Source organism: Rhinopithecus bieti, unplaced genomic scaffold, assembly GCF_001698545.2.
Source record: "Rhinopithecus bieti isolate Rb0 unplaced genomic scaffold, ASM169854v2 scaffold_7684, whole genome shotgun sequence".
Taxonomy (NCBI): domain Eukaryota; kingdom Metazoa; phylum Chordata; class Mammalia; order Primates; family Cercopithecidae; genus Rhinopithecus; species Rhinopithecus bieti.
The window spans coordinates 1,816,073-1,837,445 of record NW_016806071.1 but is presented as its reverse complement, the minus strand read 5'-3'; the positions used below and the strand labels follow the sequence as shown (position 1 = coordinate 1,837,445).

Below are 21,373 nucleotides of genomic sequence, written 5' to 3'. Positions count from 1 at the left end.
AAATAAAAAAATCCCAACGGTAAAACCCCAAACAAAAAACAAAAAAGTGTCGTGTACGGAAAAGGTCCTTTGGGGAAAGGGCAAGGGGTGGGATTTTCTGGTCACTGACTTGAAATACATTTTGAGTTTTGTCCTTCATGTTTTATGGAATAAAAGTTCGGCCTTTTATTGCATGAAACTAAAATTGGGAAAGGTGGGGGGCGTGGATGGGGTGGGAGGAGGTTGAGGGGAGCAGGGAGATGCCCTCCCCACCAGCTCCTGGATAATGACACCTCACTTCTTGCATAATTTCTGGCATCTTCCCGCCTGCAATGCCCGCTCTCTCAGCGTCTCGGAGAAGGGGGGATCACACACTCATCGTCATGCTTGGAGAATACTGGAAGGGAGAAGCAGAGAAGGAGGGGGTGAGGATTGTGGGGAGGCTGCTGACACACTGAGGTGCCAAGAGCCTGGTTTGACTGCACAGAACTGAGCAGGGCTCATTTGGGGCTGTGGTTGGGCTGAGGGGTGCATGGTGGCATGGAGTGGGCAGGGGGCCGGCAAGGCAGGATAAGGGCCAGGAGGTGGGAGCTAAGAGCCACTTCTCAGTGCCAGCCTGCCCTTCTGTTGGGAACTATGGCAGCTGACGGTGCCTCCCCTGCTCCTGCCCTTGTCTGAGTCATTCTCTTCTCTCCAAGGGCAGTCACAGCCTCTGCCCCTTGCAGACTGCAGGGAACTGGGCTTTGATGAGCCAGAGCACAGCCAGGGTGCCCTGGGGTGGGGCCAGTCTGGGGTTCTTTCTGTTTTTGTTTTTGAGACAGGGTCTCACTCTGTCACTCAGGCAGTGGTGCGATCAAGGCTCACAGCAGCCTCAACCTCCTGGGCTCAAGCAATTCTCCCGCCTTAGCCTAAGTAGCTGGGACTACAGGCATGCGACACTACACCCAGCTAATTTTTGTATTTTTGTGTAGAGATGAGGTTTCGCCATGTTGCCTGGGTTGGCAGTCTGGGGTTCTTGAAAGCTGCTTAATCATAACACTCTTTCTTCAAATGAGAATGCACGCAGAAGCCCACTACAGAAAGCAGACAGCCAACCCCGCTCTGTGTTGAGAGCCCTGAAAATCACGGGCTGCATGAACCTTTTCCCACTGGACAGATGGAAATGGACCCCAACTCCCTCAGCCCAGGGCTCTCCCGGTCCTATCAGCTTAATTAGTGCCAGAGGCATCCAGCCTGCACTGAGCTGCCTCCAGAAGGCCCCACCAGCAGGCAGTCTCAGGGCAGCGTCAAGGCTGCACGCTTCTGCTAAAAAAATAACTGAGGTGGAGAGCCCATAACATGGCCACCAGCTCAGCTGGCAGGCTGCAGCCCGGCTCTGTAGCTCGCAACTTGTTAGGTAAGAGTCCAGGCCGTGGGGACAAGAGCAGCGGGCAGGGGGCGAGGCTTACATTGTCGTTCTGAAAGGAGTGGAGGAAGTTCCCTCCTAGCTCGCCGTCATCTCGAGGGGTGCCTGGAGGATTGCTAATGCCACTTATGTTGTTAGGAGAATTCTGTAGAAAGAGGAGAGGAGGTGAGCGCCTGTGTCCCCAACAACCTGCCCACACAGATGGGGCGCCACCAGGGAGACCGAGTGCACACTCACTTTTGGAAGTCCGTCTATGTCACCTGACCCTGGAAAGAAAAAATAATCCCATTCAGTTTCTTGCTTGCTCTTCCACAGAGTGGTCTCCCCAGGCCTCTAAGCCCTTCCATCCCAGTCCCACACTGTGCAGAGGACTTTCTGTGTGGCATCCCTCTCAGGATCTTCCTGTGTGCCCAGCCAAGGCAGGCCAGAGCTGTGTACCAAGCCCAGCTGAGCCAGGAGCTGAGGCACACAGCTGGTTGCCTCAGCAGGGTGGGGCATGGTGAGGGCAGGGGCCACTCACCTAACGATCCATTCATGTGGTGTGGCTCCATGCCGCCCATGCCGCCCATCGGACCGTCCGAGCCGGGACCCATCGGGAACTGGGGAAGAAGCACAGGGCATGGCAGCTCAGCGGGCCCAGGCCCTCTGCACCCCTCACAAGCAGGGGGCTACAGCCGCGCCAGAGTCCTGGCCCTGGGGAACCCCTGCTCCAGGAGGCTCTGCTCACACTCGGACATGTCCTGCCTGGCAGCTGGGCCAGGCTCCTCACCTCAGCCCTCCGAGCTGCAGGGCAGAGGTGCTCATTCCAATGACCCAGGTGAGGGAGAGGGACTGGCCCGCTGCCATCCAGCTCCACGCAGAGGCAGCTTTCAATCTGAGCCTCTCAGATCCCACCACAGGGCCCTCTCCATCCCCCATGTGGAGGGTGTGGTTCCCCAGACAGAGGCACATGTGGACAGCTCTCTGACCGTGTCAGGCCAGGGACCAAAACACCAGTGCTTCTCATCCCCACTTCACGGGTGAGGAAACAAGCACTGAGAGGAAACACTTTGCTTGAGGTCCCAGAGGCTGGAAGTGGAGGAGCTGGGACTGGAACCTGGCAGCAGGCCTGGAACCATCATGCTGGCCCTCTCCAAGCTAACAAAAGGAAGAAGTTAGAAATGAATGTTTCCTGGGGCTGGGCGGTAAGAAGAGGTGGGGTTTGATGAGTGGGGGGAAGAGGGAGCTAGGGCACTGGCCTAGGAGGGACCGCATGGCATCCTGGGACTGTGGGGTGGTGGTGGGAGGTCACTAATGAGGCTCCCATGCAGAACTGATGGTGTGGCAGATGGGGACTTGGAGATAAGAGTCGATTCTACCCACCCGCAGGCCTATCTGGAACGATCAAACCCATCTCGGAAAGGAAGGCCAGAAAGGTCACATCCCACAGCCACGAGTCACAGGGCTGGGGAGGGTGGCTGAGCCCAGCCTGGAGCGCCAGGGCCCTGCGATGCAGACTGGATCTGCATCTAGTGGGAAGGGAGTGGAGGTGGCGGAATGGAGGGCTGTTTGGCACCTGGCCGGGATTGGGCACCGCAGACGCAGAGCTGAGTCACACCTGAGCCCCAGCCCAGAGGAGCAGCTCACAGATACCCAACTGAGGACAGAGATGCTGACTTCCAAAGACAGCTGCAAAGTACAGCTGTGGCTTCAGAGCAAGGCAGAGAAATCAGAACTGGCTGCCTGGAGGAGGAGGAGAACATCAACAAAATTGAGGGGTGAAATCTGGGCAGGCAGAGCCCATCGCGGAAGTCACTCTAGGCAGGGGTCCCACATGAGCAGAAGGCTACCAAGTGGGTGGCAGCATGGGATGCCAGAGCACAAAAGGGTGTAAGGGGTAAGGCTGTGACCAGGCTGCAGGGGCACAGCTAGGGTATGAGCTGCTTCCCTGTGCCCACCCAGACCAGGGGAAGGGCGGTGCATCCTTGCCTCTCCAGTGGACCCCCGACCAAAGCAGCTCACAGGCTTTTGGGAACATTTTGCCATCTAGCAACAAATTTCATGCTTATTAACCCAAGTGATGGGAGGATGAAAGTAACCAGCTTTCTAGGGAGTCAACCCAGGACACAGCCATGCCAGACCCCAAAAATCCCCAAACATGATAATACAGAATTATGCATATGTATGTCATTACTATAACATGACTATGTCATTAACATCAATGTATTAAGAAACTGATATTTCTTCAAAATGACATATTGTTGTATACTTTGTGTATTATCTTAACAGTTTTATTGAGATATAATTCACATGGCATACAACTGATCCATGTAAAGTATACAATTCAGTGGTTTTCAGTATGGTTACAGGGTTGTGCAACCATCACCACAACCAATTTTGAACGTTTCCATAACCTCAGAAAGAAATCCTGTACCCGACTGCAGTCATTTCCATCCCCCTCCAATCCCCGGCCCCAGGCAAACACTCATCTACTTTCCGTCTCCACGGATTTGCCCATCCTGGACATGTCATATACACAGAATCACGTGAGCTTTTGTAGCTGGTTTCTTTCACTTAGCATGTTTTCAAGGTTCATCATTGTTGTCACGTGAATCAGTACTTTAGTCCTTCCTATGAACAAAAAGTAGTCCACCGTATGGATATACCACATTTCATTGATCCATTCATCAGCGGAGGGAACGTTCAGGTTGTTTTCACTGTTTGGCTATTATGACACTAATGACACTGATGTACCAGCTGCCGTGTGGACATACGTTTTCATTTCTCTTGGGCAGATCCCTAGGAGAACTGTTGGGTCATAGGGTAACCCAATTCTCTTATCACAGCGGACATCACTAGGTTGTCTGATCTTTCAAGGAAACGTGAAGCTGTTTAACAAAGCAGCTGTGCCATTTTACATTCCCACCAGCAGCTCTGAGAGTTCCAATGCTTCCACACCCTCGCCAACACCAGTCATTATCTGTCTTTTTTACTACAGTCGTCCTAGTGGGTGTGAAGTGCTATCTCACTGTGGTTTTGATTTGCATTTCCTAATGACTAACGACGCTGAGCATCTTCTCATGTACTTACTGGCTATTTGTAATTTCTGGAGAAATGTTCATTTATATCCTTGTCCATTTTTAAATTGGGTTGTTATTGAGTTTTTCTCAGAGTTATGTATTTTGAATTCAAGTCCCTTATCAGATACCTGATTTGCCAATATTTACTCCATTCTGTGGTTTGTTTTTACTTCCTTGACACCTCTGAAGCACAAATCTTAACCTCCTATGAAGTCCAGTTTGTCTACTTTTTTCTTTTGCTACTTGTGCTTTTGGGCTTGCGCCTAAGAAGGCTTCGCTTAACTCAGTTCATAAAGATTGACTCCTGTGTTTACTTCAAGTGTTTTGGAGTTTTAGCTCTAACATTTAGATCTATGGTCTACTTTTATTTTTTAATTTATTTTTGAGATGGGGTCTCACTCTGTTGGCCAGGCTGGAGTGCAGTGGTGTGAATTTGGCTCACTGCAACCTCTGCCTCCTGGGTTCAAGCGATTCTCCTGCCTCAGCCTCCAGAGTAGCTGGGACTACAGGCACGCACCACTATACCCGGCTAATTTTGTATTTTTAGTACAGACGGGGTTTCACCACGTTGGCCAAGCTGGTCTCGAACTCCCGACCTCAAATGATCCACCTGTTTCAGCCTCCCAAAGTGCTAGGATTATAGGTGTGAGCCACCATGCCCGGCCCCCTATAATCTACTTTAACTTTTGTGTGCTGCTGTAAAGATACAGTTCAATCTCATTTGTCCACATGTGGATATTCAGTTGTCTCAGCATCATTTATTCCGTATTATTTACTTTTCCATTATATTAATGCTATTATGTAAACAACAATAGGAACTAGTTAACAGCAGCAATTAGTAGCAATTAGAAGGTGGACTAGTTAAATGATTGATATGCATGAGAAAAAAATATTAATATTTTTATAACGTTTCTGTCCTCTGAGAAATAACTTTTTATTGGAATACTTAAATTTGACAGGCTATATTACATTAATTATTTTATTTTTTAGAAACGAAGTCTTGCTCTGTCACCCAAGCTAGAGTACGCTCAAGTGATCTACTGCCTCAGCCTCCTGAGTAGCTGGGACTACAGGCTCGAGCCACTGCACCTGGCTTATTATTTACGTTTTTAAAAAATAAAACATAGGCCAAGCGTGGTGGCTCACACCTGTAATCCCTTTGGGAGGCTGAGGCAGGAGGATCTCCTGAGCCCAGGAGTTCAAGAACATCCTGGGCGACATAGTGAGACCTCATCTCTACAACAACAAATAAAATTAGCTGGGCGTGGTGGCACATGCCTGTAGTCCCAGCTACTCAGGAGGCTGTGGTGGGAGGGATCCCTTGAGCCCCAGATGCTGAAGCTGCAGTGAGCCATGACTGTGACACTGCCCTCTAGACTGGGTGACAGAGACCCTATCTCTAAATAAACAAACATAACACAACACAATAGGATTAATGAAACAAACATTACTAATATTTAAATAAAAAATGTTTCTTTCTGCCTCAGGATACATTAGAACATTCTGCTCTGCTTCCTTTCCCACTGGTCTCTGAATTGCCTGAAGCCTTCATAGCCTTTAGGACAGCCTTTTTAAAAAAAAAAAAAAAAAAAAGATGGAGTCTGGCTCTGTTATCCAGGCTGGAGTGCAGTGGCATGATCATGGCTCACTGCAGCCTTAAATTCCTGGGCTCAAACAATCCTCCTGCTTCAGTCTCCCACGTAGCTGACTACAGGCATACACCACTGCACCCAACTTAGAACACCTTTCTTTTAAATGCACTGGTAAAACTGAATAAAGTCAAACTTAAAACCCATTTGACTTGTCACTCTGTTTATTCAAAGCCCATGTTACACTGACTCCTGGTGTCAACCTAACACGATAACACCAAACTAAATATCCTCTCCACACAACCCTTGCACACAAAGTACTTTGGGTTTTATTTATAAGCACAGGTTTTGGGACTTGTAGGAATTCACGTCCAGCTCTCCAAAGATGTCCATCCGTTTTTGTCCAGGGGCTGGCTTTGGTGGACCAGCTGCTTGTCAATCAGGCCTTTACATCTGTAATTCATCAGATGGGCTATCCCTGTCTAAGATGCCCATCTTTCTTTTTTTTTTTTTTGAGACAGAGTCTCGCTCTGCTGCCCAGGCTGGAGTGCAATGGCATGATCTCTGCTCACTGCAACCTCCACCTCCCAGGTTCAAACGATTCTCCTGACTCAGCCTCCTGAGTAGCTGGGACTACAGGTGTGTGCCACCATGCCCGCTTTCTTTTTTTTTTTCTCGAGACAGAGTCTCACTCTGTCACCCAGGCTGGAGTGCAGCGTTGCAATCTCAGCTCACTGCAACCTCCGCCTCCCAGGTTCAAGTGCTTCTCCTGCCTCAGCCTCCCGAGTAGCTGGGATTACAGGCACCAGCCACCACGCCTGGCTAATTTTCATATTTTTAGTAGAAACAGGGTTTCACCATGTTGGTCAAACTAGAACTCCTGACCTCAAGTGATTCTCTCACCTCAGCCTCCCAAAGTGCTGGGATTACAGGCATGAGCCACTACGCCTGGCCAGATATTCATCATTTTTTAACACTCCAAAGCACACTGGATAATGTTATAAATTATAAAAAATGATTTTAAAGCACAGAGGTAATCTGAAGTTGCAAAACCCAAGCTGGAATCCAAATATGTTACAGTTTTAATGAAGAAATTGAGAAACTCCTATTTAACTTGACTGCCTTTTCTGGTGACATTTTTTGAGTTCTCAAGCATTAAACGGGTCATTATTTCTGCTATATGAGTTTTTGTGGCCCCCTCCCCGTGATACCCAACAATCCACGTGTGGCTGGCTAGCCCTATCTAGGCTCCTCGGGGCTCCTTAAGAAGCATCAGACAGTACTGGCGAAACACTATATACATTTCTATTTTATTTTTTATGTATTTATGTTTCTTTTTTGAAACGGAGTCTCACTCTGTCACCCAGGCTGGAGTGCAGTGGCGTGATCGTGGCTCACTGCAACCTCCACCTCCCAGGCTCAAGTGATTTTCCTGCCTCAGCCTCCTGAGTGGCTGGGACTACAGACATGCACCACCACACCTAGCTAATTTTTGTATTTTTAGTAGACATGGTGTTTTACTATGTTGGCCAGGCTGGTCTTGAACTCCTGATGGATCCCAAGTGATCTGATCACCTCGGCCTCCTAAAGTACTGGGATTACAGGTGTGAGCCACTGTACCCAGCCTATGTATTTATTTTTTATTTTTATTTTTTTGTTGCTGAGATGGTGAGGATGTGTTGCTTTGTTATCCAGGTTGGTCTTGAATTCGTGGCTTTAAGTGATCCTCCCACCTTGGCCTCCCAAAGTGCTCGGATTACAGGCATGAGCCACCGTGCCTGGCCTCTATTTTATTGTAATTCCTTTTTCCATTCTCATCTCAATGCATTTCCAAATTAGAGAAGGACATCCTTCTTGTCTCGCACTTTAAAAAATAGCAGTTTCCACGGCAAGCCAACGTTTTAACATCTTTTCTATGGCCAGCAATGATAGTCATCTTGTGGAAATGTCTGAGGCATTCTCCTGTCTGTAAAGTCAAAGATCTCATTAAGTGCTTCGGCATGTTTTGAGGAAATTGAAAAGTGACCCAAAACTTTCATTATGAAAGCTGGTATCACAGGTAAGCAAATTACACCCCTTTGTGACAGTGTTGGGCACAAGGTGTGAACATTTAGCAGGTAAGATGTTTTCATTTTCATTGGTAAGAAGCTTATGGACTAAATGAAATTTGCTCAAATTAACTGTGTACTGTCTGCCAAATATGTAGATAAATGAGCAAAGTCTAGGTTGTATTTGGACAAGAGAACAATCTCTTACGTCTTCAGTGGCTTCACTAAAATCTTCACAGAAATCCAGAAGATGATTTGAAACTCCAGTTTTCAAATCAACATACCCTAAGAGCTAGCGGAAACCTGTCGCCATGACTCGAGGCACACCTTCAATGCTCTCGGAAGCATGACTGTTGGAAGGATCAGACAGGGTCAGCACTACTGTAAAGGGGCAATGCATCTGTTACCGAAAGTCCCTCTTTCCTTTGGTTCACACACAGGACTTTTAGGTTGTAACCTCCGAATCGGGAAATGTAACCTCCTTGGGTTTGCAGTGCAATCAAGGGAACAAGATGATAATGGGGTCCATTCAAGGAGTACGTCCAAGCTAATTCCGCAACCGCTGATTTTGACTGAGAACTGCTGTCTCTTTGGAGGTCAAAAAAATCTTGATTTAGAAAGATATGCCTCAGACTTGAGAGACTCAATGTCCAATGTGCCTCCATCTCCCCTTCTCCACAAGCCCAATCCCGCATTCTTTTCTGCACACCGCGCAGTACATTTTGTTTGGATTCTTTCCTCCCTAATCCAGTTGTGTGTGTCCTTGGTCACATGGTCATTTAAACTTATTTCCCAGTGATGCCTGGGTCACGCTGGTGCTGGCATTGTCACCGTTCTCATTCCCATCATCTGAACTCTTAGGAAATACGGTCACAACATTCACAACGTCAGAACTGAAACCAGCACCGTCTAGACAAAAAGCCCAACACTGAATCTGCAGCAGACTCCTAGGCGGGCGCCGCTAACGTGCATGACTGCAGTGACGAGTTCGCCTGAGTGATGTGACTCCACGGTGAATCAAATCTGCAGCAGACTCCTAGGACGGTGGCGCCGCTAACCAGTGCTGACTGGTGAGAGTTGCCAGAACTGAGTGATTGTGACACGGTGAATCAATCTTCAGAGACTCTAGGGCGGGCCCACTAACGGTGCATGTGCGTGACGAGTGCAGCTGAAGTGATGTGATCCCGGTGATCAATCTGCAGAGACTCCTAGGCGGGCGCGTAACGTGGCATGACTGGCGGTGACGAGTTGCAAGCCTGATGATGTGATCACGGTGAATCAATCTGCACAGATCCTCAGGGGGCGCACGCTAACGTACGTGCATGACTGCGGTGACGGAGTTGCAGCCTGAGTGATGTGATCCACGGTGAATCAATCTGCAGCAGACTCCTAGGCGGGCGCCGCTAACGTGCATGACTGCGGTGACGGAGTTGCAGCCTGAGTGATGTGATCCACGGTGAATCACAAATCCTGGTGCCAGCATCCACATCAGGAAACATGGCGGCAGTGACCACTCAAGGCAGATCGTCTACCCCATTTCCATCCGATGCTAGAAACAGTGTTGTCATCCCTCTGTGTGGGTTTTATACTTTCCACCCAACCTTCTGCATCACTGACAAAACCCATGACTTTTTGTGTCCTGGGATTCCTCAGGATGTATGGCTTTTAGTGTTAAAAGCCAGATGCTTGGTCACACCAGTGAGGACCCTGGCGAAGGAGGCAGGCCAGAGACCCTCCCTCAGAGGGCTGCTGGGAGAGAAAATGTAGGCAATATCCAGCACGGGGCAGCCCATGTTTGGGGTTTAACATGTGGGGTGATCCGGGTGTCACCTCAGGAACAAAGCCAACAAAACCAGAGTGCCCCAAAAGGCCCCACCCCCTCAACCAGACCAAAGCCTCGCTATTTGAGGCCCCAGGCCCACTCTCTGGCTCTACAGTCCATAGACCTTCTTTCCAGACCCTGAGCTCCTGGAGGGGCAAGGCTGAACAGGTTCACCTGAGGCCTGCATGGAGGAGGAAGGGAAGGAATTAGAATGGAAGGGTTGCCTGTGGAGGGGAAGCAGATCAGGCCCTGTCCTCAGGGAACTCCTGCTGGGTGAGGAGACAGGCTGCAGCTGACTAACCAAGTCCCATCCAGTGGGTGCAGGAGACACAGAAGGAAGTAGGACAAGGAATCAGAAATGGGGAAATGTGAGCTGCAACATCACCCAAGGGCTGCAACTCTGAGAGGCAAAGCAGCTGCCAGGTATTGGAGTTCCAGAGCTCCTGGCAGCAGCACAGGCAGGCAGGTCCCCCAGCGAGCCATGTCCCTTTGCTGCTGGCTCCACCCTCAGCTCTACAGCCCCAGAAACAGGCCCAGGAGGAGAAGGATTGCCCGGGCCAGCATAGCCAGTCAGCTGGGCAGAGACCAGGCCAGACCCCACCTGCAGTCTGGCCCTTCCCCCACCGGCACGGCAGGAGGTGGCAAGTCCCAGCAGCACAGCCCGCACCCTGGCTCTAACCAGAGGGTGGGTATCGTCCCACCCCTTCCTCTCCCACCCCCTGCTGCCTATGAAATGGGAACTGAGTTGCCCAAGAGTTAATCACTTTTCTGACGGTTTATTTTATTCATCTTTGGTAACAAATGGCTGAAATCAATTAAACTTGCTTTCCCCTCAGCTGATGAAGTTAATTATGATTTGTTATGGTGTCTGATATGTAAATTATTAGAAAGCAGACTTACGTTGGACCGGCTGCCTCCAGGCGGCACCGGATTAATCATTGTGTAGATGTTGTCACTGGAATTTGTTGAATCTGTAGAACAGTGGAAACCCACAAGTCAGGGTGATTAATTCGTTTCTTAATTAAAACAAACTCATGGCACTTGAACTCATTCTTTTGTATTTTATCACCTAAAATTTCCTCTAAGTACCACCATTTTCTGGCTAATTTGTATTTAATGAAGATTCACAAAGTTTTTAATCACAGAAAATTCAACTGTGAAAACCACTCAACCCCAGCAGCGTGGACACGGCACAGGGGGATTACAGGTTCAAATTCTTGTCTCCCCACCCTACACCAAATCTGGTCCCCAGACACTGCCTGGGACAACATGGGGGCAGCAGAACCACGACCTGTGCTCTCCCCCCACGACCCTACAAAGTGGTTTTAATCAAATCAGGGAAAGGGAAACGTGGCAAATTACCCAGAGGCCACCTTGCCAGGCTGATGGGGCAGGAGGGAGAGGCAGGGATGGGGCTGGAGACACATTCACATATGGAGTGGGTGCATGTGGCCCAGTCGGAATGTAGGTCATGCAGCTCATCAAAATGCAGCAGCAGAAAGAGACAGCCGGAGCGGGAGCCCAGGATCCCGGCTGCGGCCAGCTCCACCCCTGCAGCCAAGCAGCTTCCCTGCTATGGGGAGCCGAGGAGGGGAGGGGGCGGGGGAGAGTCCCCTCCATTTCCCCAATTAGCCAAAAAAAGTCTCCAGCTAAAACGTTTCTATCAGGAGCAGGCACCGTAATTCTTGGGCAGAAATCCAGCTACCTCTCACTTTTTATTTTTGGGGTGGGTAAGGATCGTATGTTGAATTCCTTCTAGCTGGCTGGTACGCTATTCTTAGCTGGGAAAGAAACATAACTGTGATGCTGTGTGTGTGTGCGCGCGCGTGTGTGCGCACATGCCCACGTGTGTGCACGCATGCCCTCTTTTGTTTAAGAAACAGGGAGGGCTGGGTGCGGTGGCTCACGCCTGTAATCCCAGCACTTTGGGAGGCTGAGGTGGGTGGATCACCTGAGGTCAGGAGTTCAAGGCCAGTCTGGGTAACATGGTGAAACCCCATCTCTACTAAAAATACAAAAATTAGCTGGGCATGGTGGTGCATGTCTGTAATCCCAGCTACACGGGAGGCTGAGACAGGAGAATTGCTTGAGCCCAGGAGGTGGAGGTTGCAGTGAGCGGAGATTACACCATTGCACTCCAGCCTAGGTGACAGAGCGAGACTCCGCCTCAAAAAAGCAAAAAGGAGAGAAGGGATCTCCTATATAGAGGACCAGAAGCCAGGAGCTATGGAAACTCGAAAGGTAGCATGCCTCAGAATCCTGGTCCCAGGATGCCAGAACTCCAAAGCCCCTTTTTGAGTCATCTGGGGAAATGCCCACCCCGAACAGGGTTCTTCCCAACAAGAGGGGTTCAAGGACAATGAGAACCCCTGTTCCCGGACTGCTCTGCTCAGCCCTGTCCTTTATGCAGCCGCATCAGAGAAGAGCAGTAGGGTAGCGTCATCAAGGGACTCCTGCCCCCTAAATGCCCAGTGGAAGATGTGCTGCTCAGGAAGGAGTGGCTGGTAAGCTTTGGCTCCGCAACAGTGCCCTCCCTCCAGGACTCTCTGGCAACATGCCCCACGCCCCACCACCAGACCCTCCACTTTCCCCTGAAGCGCTCTTACCTGCGGGACTGGGCATAATGGGTGTTCCTGGAGGGCCGCCACCACCAGGGGGTCCCTGAAGATGAGAAAAACTGACATCAGACGCCCACAGTGGTGACGAACGTGGGGAGGGGCCAGCATCCTCCCACCCTGGTCAGCAGCAACTGCTCGCCCCGGGCCCAGCCGCTGTTCATCTTGCTACACCCCCAGTGCTCACTCAGGGACAAAGTACTTAAGCTTGAGAAGGGGACTTGGATGTCCCCCATACCTTTCTTCAGACCAAGAGGCCCCTGTGGGTGTGTGTGACTGCATTATGTGCTCACAGGCATGCCCCCTGGAGAGGCCGGGTGGATGCCAGGCAGCCCACTGGCCAGCTCCCCAGAAGGCAACTCTACCCCCAGGTCTGGTTTGGGGATTTCTGGGCCACCTTGGGTCTGTACAGATGACTGAATATTGACAGCAAGTTCTAGCAGTTTAGAACCTCTACTCAGAAGAATGTGTGAAAGGGAAAGAAACGGGGACCCCAGGCAGTTCTCTTGCACACTCAGTCCCATGTGGCTAGACAACACAAGGCCCCAAACCCACACACTTACCACATAGGTACCAGGTGATGAGGAGGAGTATGGAATCTAAAAACAAGATGTCAGGGAGCCCCGCGTCAGAGTCACTGAGTGCCCTCAGCTGCCAAACCTCCCTGAGGACATGACCCACTCTTCACAGGAAAGACATCGCCACCCAGTGAGCTGGCCACCTGCTTGGTTCCCCTGGGAGGGCTGGGACATGGCTGAAGCCCAGTTCTCTCTGCTATACTGAACTGACCCTGAGACCCTGGTCTCTTACTCCCCATCCTGGGAGGGAGCCACAGACACAGGGAAGACATAGGAGGCCCTCCGGTTTGAGAGGACAGTAAACAGCTTTACCCCACATTCCTCTGGCCTTCACTCCACTGCCTGTGCTGAGCCCCTTACCCGCACCTTCCAGCCCTGCTGGGGAGGAGGAGATGGGTAGGGGCCTCCACTCTCAACAGTACTCTCTGAGCCCAGGTTCTTAGCTTACTCCTTCAGGGCAGGGGTGGAGCCCTTGATGACCCCTGCACATGACTGCCAGGCCTCCATCTCCACACGGCCTTCTCCCTAGAAGCATCAGGAAAGTCCTGCTGCATCTCCCCTTCCCTGTGACACCTACACCTAGGGACAGTAGCTCCCCTGCACCCAGAACCCCTCCCCTGACAAACATCACCCCACCAGACCTAGGTACTCACTGAGTTAGCACTGTTAGGATTGGGCCAGGGTCTGCCAGCTCCCGGGCCCCTGAGAGAGGGAGAAAGAGATGTGAACAATGAAAAAGGTGCTGTACACTCCAAGGGGTGGAGGCAGCAGGGGCAGAAGGGAAGGGCTGAAATAACCAACAGGAAGTCCTTCCTACAGCCCTGGGGTTTACAGCCTTCTGGTTCGGGGCAGTAATGGGTAACTTCATGGATGGAAATCTATGAATTGCTTTAAATTACAGGTAAACTTTTCAAAATATATAAAATTAGATATATGTAAAATTCCTTCTGCATGTGCATTTTCCTAGGAAAGGAATCCACATTCTCACAACAGGGTTAAAGATCACAAATGCACAGAGAATAGTGGCTGAACTGTCCAGGGGTTCCACTCTTGACCCTGCCACTGAAAGGTATGTGAGCCTGGGCAAGTTACTTCACCTTTCTGTGCCTTGGTGACCTCATCTGTACGGGGGGTATAATAATAACTGCGTCGGGCCGGGCGCAGTGGCTCACACCTAGCACTTTGGGAGGCCGAGGCGGGCAGACCATTTGAGGTCAGGAGTTCGAGACCACCCTGGCCAACATGGTGAAACCCCGTCTCAACTAAAAATACAAAAATTGGCCAGGCATGTTGACGGGAGCCTGTACTACCAGCTACTCACGAGGCTGAGGCAGGAGAATCGCTTGAACTTGGGAGGGGAGATTGCAGTGGGCCAACACTGTGCCACTGTACTCCAGCCTGGGCAACAGAGTGAGACTCGGTCTCAAAAAAAATAAAAGTAATCACGGCATAGGTAATCATGAAGATGAGGTGAGCTGATGCACGCAGCATGCCCGAACTGTGCCCAGCACACAGAGGCACTCTATGAGGCTGAGCTCTCATCACCAGGATCATCAATATCCTCGTATTACCGAGGAGGAGACTGAGATCCAGAGAGGTACCAACAATGACCCCTTATCATGAGTCTCCAGGGTGCCGGCAGAGAGTGGGGGAAGACATGGGCTGAGTCACTGGCCGGGTCGTTTTTGCCTTACATGTTAATCCCGGGCATGGCGGGGCCGAGGGAGTTGGGTGGTGGTCTCATGCCGCTGCCATAATTCTGCAACGATAACCAAGGGTCAGTCTATGAGAAGGAGAAGGGAACCAGAGAGAGGAGGAGGGAGGAGAAACAGACAAAACATAGCGAGAGGGTTAGTCTGTGAGAAGAATCGATGAGAAAAAATCATACATTCTTTCAAAAACGGTGGGGTGGGTGGGAACCAAGTCGCAGGGACCACAATGACAAGCCAGCACAGAGGAACAGTCACAACATTCAATGCATTTTCAGGGCTTTCAAGATGAAGTTCTCAAAAACATGTGGGTATCCAGCAAGCTGCTGCCCTCTCTGGGCTCCCACGATGTCATCCTGTACCTTCCCCATGGGCTCAGGCAGGTAAGAGGGGATGGACTTGGTCTTGGAATCCACTAAGAGACTCTGGGGTGAGGAGACAGGGAGGCGAGGGGTGGGTGTCAATATGGATGTGAGCGCACACTCCTGAGAAGCCTGTCCAGGGCTGGTGCAGGCCCAGGCCCAGCACATACAGACACCCCAATCTGCCCCAGGTCCGGGTTAGTCCTACCCCACCCATGTGTCAGCATCAGAGGCCCTCACAGACATGATGCTGGGAAGCCGGAGAAAACCCCATTTCTGCACTCAGAGGGATCATCATTACGTGTGTGTGAGTTTTGTTTGTTTGTTTGTTTTGAGATAGCGTCTCGCTCTGTTGCCTAGGCTGGAGTGCAACAGTGCAATCATAGCTCACTGCAGCCTTGACCTCCTGGGCTCAAGCTATCCTCCCACCTGAGCCTCTCACGTAGTTGGAACTAGAGTCATGCACCACCATGCCCAACTATTTTTTGATGATTTTTTTTTTTTTTTTTTGAGATGAAGTCTCGCTCTTGATGCCCAGGCAAGAGTGCAATGGCACAATCTCAGCTCACTGCAACCTCCACCTCCCAGGTTCAAGCGATTCTCATTACTCAGCCTCCCAAGTAGCTGGAATTACAGGCACCCACGACCTTGCTGGGCTAATTTTTGTATTTTTAGTAGAGATGGGGTTTCACCATGTTGGCCAGGCTGGTCTCGAACTCCTTACCTCAGGATCCACCCACCTCGGTCTCCCAAAGTGCTGGGATTACAGGCGTGAGCCACCACGCCCGGCCTGCCCAGCTAATTTTTAAATTTTTTTGTAGAGATGGGGTCTCACTTCATTGCCCAGGCTGGTCTCAAACTCCAGGGCTCAAGTGATCCTCCTGCTTCAGCCCCACAAAGTTTTGGGATTACAGGTGTGAGCCACTGTGCCCAGCCAATGTTTGAGAGAGAAGTCTACACAGAACTCACGACGTCCCAGCAGTCCAGATTCAGCTCAGGATGGCCCCGAGGCACAGCAGGGTGGGTCACAGGCACCAGGCCTCTTACCGCGCGCATCTCTTGCTATATAACCAGGCCAGTGTTGCGCGTGACCCTCTCTCCAAGTGTCATTTTCCCTACAGTCATACATGCCTCGCTTCCCTGCTCCCCTCATGGCGGGCTCCTACTTGTCCTCCAATACTCAGCTCCAACAGCAGCTCCTCTAGGAAGCCCTCCTGACACCCCACCCCTCGGGGCTGACTACTCCATCCGTTACTCCCACAATGCCTTCTAACCTCCCTCCCCTGCCACCATGCCACACTAGGTTCTGATCATGGCCACGTGTCTGTCCATCTCCCATCTCTCCTAGTGGACTCCAAGTGCCCTCTGAAGGTGGGGCTGTGTCTTGATGATCATAGCCCCCCGCCCCATGCACCCAGTGGCACAGACTGGTGCTCACTACGCTGACACTGAAGCAATCAATGAAGGACTGAAGAAGGGAATGCATGGAGACCAAAGGGAGCCTGGCTGCAGCTTAAGCTCTGCCCTTGTAGGAGAACTTGAAGTAGGTTGCTGGAATTTTGATGGCAAAGGAACAGCCAGCATTCACTGCCCTTTACGGAGTGCATGACATACTTTATGTAGTCTCTCGTTTGATCTGTATGAAAACTCCAGGAGGCTGGTATTGTTCCCACTTTACAGAAAAGGAGACTGAAGGTCTGAGGGAGAAAGTTTTGCCTCACGTTGCAGTGAGCAAATGGACAGCTAGGATTTAAACCCATATATCTGCCGGCCCCCAGATTCTGTCTGCTTAGCCAAGCAACTGGTGGGAGGCGAGTGGGAAGGGGGACAGAATGGGAAGATGGAGACCTGGAGCTGACACACACAAAGCCAGTATCGGGCTGATGGTGGGTTCTGCATCCAGGGATCATCTCCCAGATCTCAGCATCCTGGGGCCACCTGCTCCGCTTGCTCAGCCACTGAGGGGCTTGGAGTCTAGAAGAATGTCCAGACAAGATGCAGAGGATCACAGGAGCAATACTAGGCTGGCTGACAAAGAGCCAGACCCAGAGCCAGAGAGGGCAGGGCCTGCCTCACCCTGCGGCTGCTCAGGGCACGGGCTTCAAGCAAACAGTGGTAGCCTTGGGGGAATGTGCTGGGGCCAAGCCCACTCTACCACGGGGTAAAGAGCAGAACTCGAGACCTGAGGTCAGAACACAGGAAGGCTGGCCTTGGTTTGACTGCCTGCTGGTGACGATGGGCAAAACACCAAATGACAACAGTGCTTACTCCACGCCCAGATATGCCACAGACTGTGTGTGCACTGCCTACAATTAATTGTCACAATGACCCCTTTCCTCCACCCACTTGAGAGACCAGAAAACTGAGGTAGAGAGGAAGAATGATGACCCCACCGTGCAGCTGTGAGTGGCTGAGCTGGGGCAAAGCCCTGTAGCATGGCTCTGGCTTTAGAGCCACAATCCCCTCTGCTCTGCTGCCTTGTCTACAAAATGAGGACAAAGAGCCCCATGTGTTTCCAACCTTGCACTGGAGAGTGGATCAAATGAAACAATGGTTCTGAAGTGGCCCGTAAGCCCCAGGAGGTGTGCACTGATTTGGGATGTCAGCAGCACAGCAAACACCAAAGCCCTAATGCCGCCACAGCATCGCAGAAGCTCGGGTCTCAAAGGGCCTTTTCTAATCCCCTCTACAAATCTCAGCCTCATCTCCCCACCTGCTGCTCCAGGACAAGCAGCTTGCCACCTCCCCGGGCCTTCTCTCCACTCTGTGAACAGGCCAGCTGACTAGAGAGGTCTTCCAGATAGAGTTCTTTTCCAGGACTGCAGCCGCCTCTCCCATCCAGGAGAAAGGCCTGCACCTCACAGCGAGAGCGGAAGCCTGGTATGTCTCAGCATGGAGTGGGGTGAGAGGAGACGACAAGTAGGTGCTCACTCCATAAAGCCCTCCTGACATGCAGTATGCAGCTCTGAGCTGGGAGGTTCTGAGTGCACTATCCTGTCGCTCCTGGCCCTGCCCAGCCTTCAGGGGCCTCTCCAAGAGTTGGCATGGCAGCTTCCGAGAGGGAGTTTCTCCACCAGTCCTGCTGCCTATAGAGGCAGAGACCCTGAAGGACCACTTGCACCTCATCATTTCACAGATGATAACTTGGAGGCCCAGAAAGCCAGAGACATGTCCACGGCCAAAGTTGTCAGAAGCAAGTAACAGGCTGAAATTTGGTTTGCAGGGAAGTTTTCTCACATAGGGCAGGAACGCCTAGAAGTTCAGACTCAGTAGAAATGGGCTCCCTCTTTGGCCAGCTCCTGCCTGCCTGCAGCACCAGATGGCTGGAGGTGATGACGGTGAAGCCGTGCAAGGGTCAGTTACCAACCAGATATCCCTCTGCCATCGGCACCACTCTGCAGGGGCAGGGGCGGCTGGGCAGAGGGGAGGAGCCTCCAGTGCAGCTGTGGGGCTGGACACATTCATGGGGCCTGTACCCCTCACCCTAGTCCCCACTTGGGTGCCCCAGACCCTGGGCAGAGGGCCTAATCCATACTCAGGAACAGTGCAGGCGCCCCGACCACTGTTTCAGCTCTGTACTCTGCCGGGTCCGCAGGGAGAAAGGACCAAGCAGCTGGCTGGGGCTGGAGCCTGGAGGTGGTGACTGCTGCTCCCTCCTGCCACATCCTCAGAAGGCTTTTGAGGTGCCCACTATGTTTAAACCTGGATCTGCCAGCCCCCAGAGTCTGCATTCTTAGCCAAGCATGTTGTAGGAGGCAGGTGAGAGGGGGGGACCACCCAGTGCTGTAATTACCTTAGGGGACGGCTCTCCTAGTCTTTAGGACTCACCTACCAGAGTGGACTTGAGGCTGTCCAGGCCATTCTCTGGGCAGTGGGGGCCTGGCCATCTCATGCAGGACACCCCCCAGGGGCCACCAGAGTTAAGTTCCTCAAGGGGCCCTTTTCCTTCCTCACCAGCCCGAGGTGCTCAGGACCAGGATTAATGACCTACCCCTCTCTTTTGGGGGGCCTCCGCTCAGTGTCACTGAGCTTGGACTGGCCCTGGATCAGCCCCAGGAGATGGGGGCAGCATAGGATCGTTCCAGAGGCTGTGGATTCTCTCCTTCATCTGAACTCTCAAATGCAGACAAACCAGGATAGTGACCTGATTCTACTCTGTCCTGGCTTCAGCCACAACCTGAATACCAGAAACGCCAACAGGTCGGTGGCTCGGAATCAGCACCCAGGAGTCTGGGAGCCACTGCACTTCTGATGGGGGCTGGCCTTCTCTCGCCTAAGTCCGACCAGGGGTGCCTCAGTTTTAGCTTCATCCTATAAGAATTCACTTTCGAAACACTAGGATGAGAGATTACTACCTGATACTGACATACATAAAACTTTTTGGAAAGAAGAGTTTTAAGTGGACGTACTATCTCCTTTCTGGCACTGGCACTTTACGAAACCAGAGTAAAATCTGTCTGAAGCACTGAGGATGAAGGACGGGGTGATGCCTGCACTGCTGGTTCCTTTGAGACATTTAGGCTGACATGTAACACAGACTCACAAAATACAATGTCACTCCATTTGGTTTTGAAATAAAGTAGCCCTTGACCACACTGTACCTATTCTTTGTTCAGAAAGTTCTGGAGTGGTCACTGGCTAAAAGCAATCTAATTCCTGGCTACAAATGACATGCCGATGGTCTCCCACCTTTGCGCCTGGTCTCAGCACAGCACTGTGTGTGTAGTGGCACTTGCTCTAGGCTGAAGGGGCTGGCCTGACAGCCCGGGCTGTGGCAGCACACAGGGCTCCCTCCCCCAAGCTCAGGGCCTGCGGGAAGGGGAAGGGATCCACAGGCTATCATGTGGGGACTTCAAGTTACATTTCACAGCTGCTATTTCGCCCGCCTTCCAGTAGCCCCATGAGGCCATCACTTGCTGCCCATTTTGCAGATGACGAACTGGAGGCCCAGCCAGGCTAAGCTGCTGTCAAGACTGCTTTCCAGAACTAAGTTCTGGGCTAGCCCCTGTCCTGTCCACAGGGTATCACCCTCAGGGGAGAGAGAGAAAGGGCCTGGGGAACAGGGACAGTCTGCCCTCTCCCTACTCTCCACCTCAGAGTCCAAAACTGCCAGGCTCTGCCGGGCCCAAGATGAGCCCTAGCTGACCACAGACCCTGTAATCCATCCTGCACCATCAACCTTGTCTGGGCCCAGTGCTACCTCAATGCCAAGCTTTCCTGACCCCCGTGATGGCCAGCGCAGACACCCTGGGTTGCTTCAAGGGACATTTGGCTCTGGGATTTAATACTTACCCTACCCAGAGGAGTACAGGAAACATGGGTGAAGCGCTTTAGGGTTTCCACATTGATAAAGTAAAATAAAGAGCAGGAGAGACGCTTCCAGAGCTCCTGAGGTTGGCAAGGGTGTGTAATGTAAACGAAGATGGGTGAGCCTCTCCCTCTCCTGCTGGAGCCACTCCTGGAGTCTAAGGGGAGCTCCACCCCTTGTACAATGCTTGGGTGAGGCCAGGAGAGTCTCAATGCACAGCCTCAGCCTCTGGGACCCTCACTTCTTTAAAGTGTGCCAAAGAGTGTGCTGGACTACGGGTCAGGGGCATACATGATGAGACATCCACCATGCCCAGAGGAAGTCCTGAACTGCCAGCACACCCTGCTGCTCTCGAACAGCCTGACATCTATTCCCAGCCTTTAGAATCTCAGTGTTACGATGGTCCAAACAAACTATGAATGACTTTGCCAGGAAAAAAAGAAGAAGAAATTAAAAGCAATCACCAAACCCAAGCAACTAGAGGCCTAAACATTGGTTTTAAGTCCCTAAAGTTGGAAAACACAAGTATCTTCCTTAGGGGGAGCACCCTGTGGCCAGCATCACATCGAGAACTTGACTTGGCCGGGCACGGTGGCTCATGCCTATAATCCCAGCACTTTGGGAGACCAAGGCGGGGGGATCGCTTGAGCCCAGGAGTTCGCGACCAGTCTGAGCAACATGGCAAGACCTTGCCTCTACTAAAAATACAAAAATTAGCCACGCATGGTGGTGGGAGCCTGTAGTACCAGCTACTTGGGAGAATGAGGATGTGGTGAGCAGAGATGGTGCCACTGCACTCCAGCCTGGGTGACAGAGTAAACCCTGCCTCAAAAAAATAAAATAAAATGAAAAATTTTAAAAAATTAAAAAATATATATATTTTTTAAAATTTAAAATTT

General features: G+C 51.4%; 1 protein-coding gene across 2 annotated transcripts in view; it reads right to left on the bottom strand.

The window, feature by feature from the left end:
• Positions 1-134: 134 nt before the first annotated feature.
• The window catches only part of SSBP3 (single stranded DNA binding protein 3), a 186,701-nt gene continuing 165,462 nt past the window's right edge, over positions 135-21,373 (bottom strand). Inside the window, exons 10-18 of one of the 2 annotated variants that reach the window (XM_017874520.1) lie at positions 14,790-14,878; positions 13,749-13,797; positions 13,081-13,116; positions 12,509-12,563; positions 10,803-10,873; positions 1,905-1,983; positions 1,622-1,650; positions 1,428-1,529; positions 135-376 (exon numbers count right to left, since the gene is read on the bottom strand). In XM_017874520.1, the coding sequence (XP_017730009.1) occupies positions 347-376; positions 1,428-1,529; positions 1,622-1,650; positions 1,905-1,983; positions 10,803-10,873; positions 12,509-12,563; positions 13,081-13,116; positions 13,749-13,797; positions 14,790-14,878 (540 nt within the window). In that variant the 3' untranslated portion in view covers positions 135-346. The remainder of the gene's footprint in view (positions 377-1,427; positions 1,530-1,621; positions 1,651-1,904; positions 1,984-10,802; positions 10,874-12,508; positions 12,564-13,080; positions 13,117-13,748; positions 13,798-14,789; positions 14,879-21,373) is intronic. The other variant, XM_017874519.1, reaches the window with a different exon arrangement.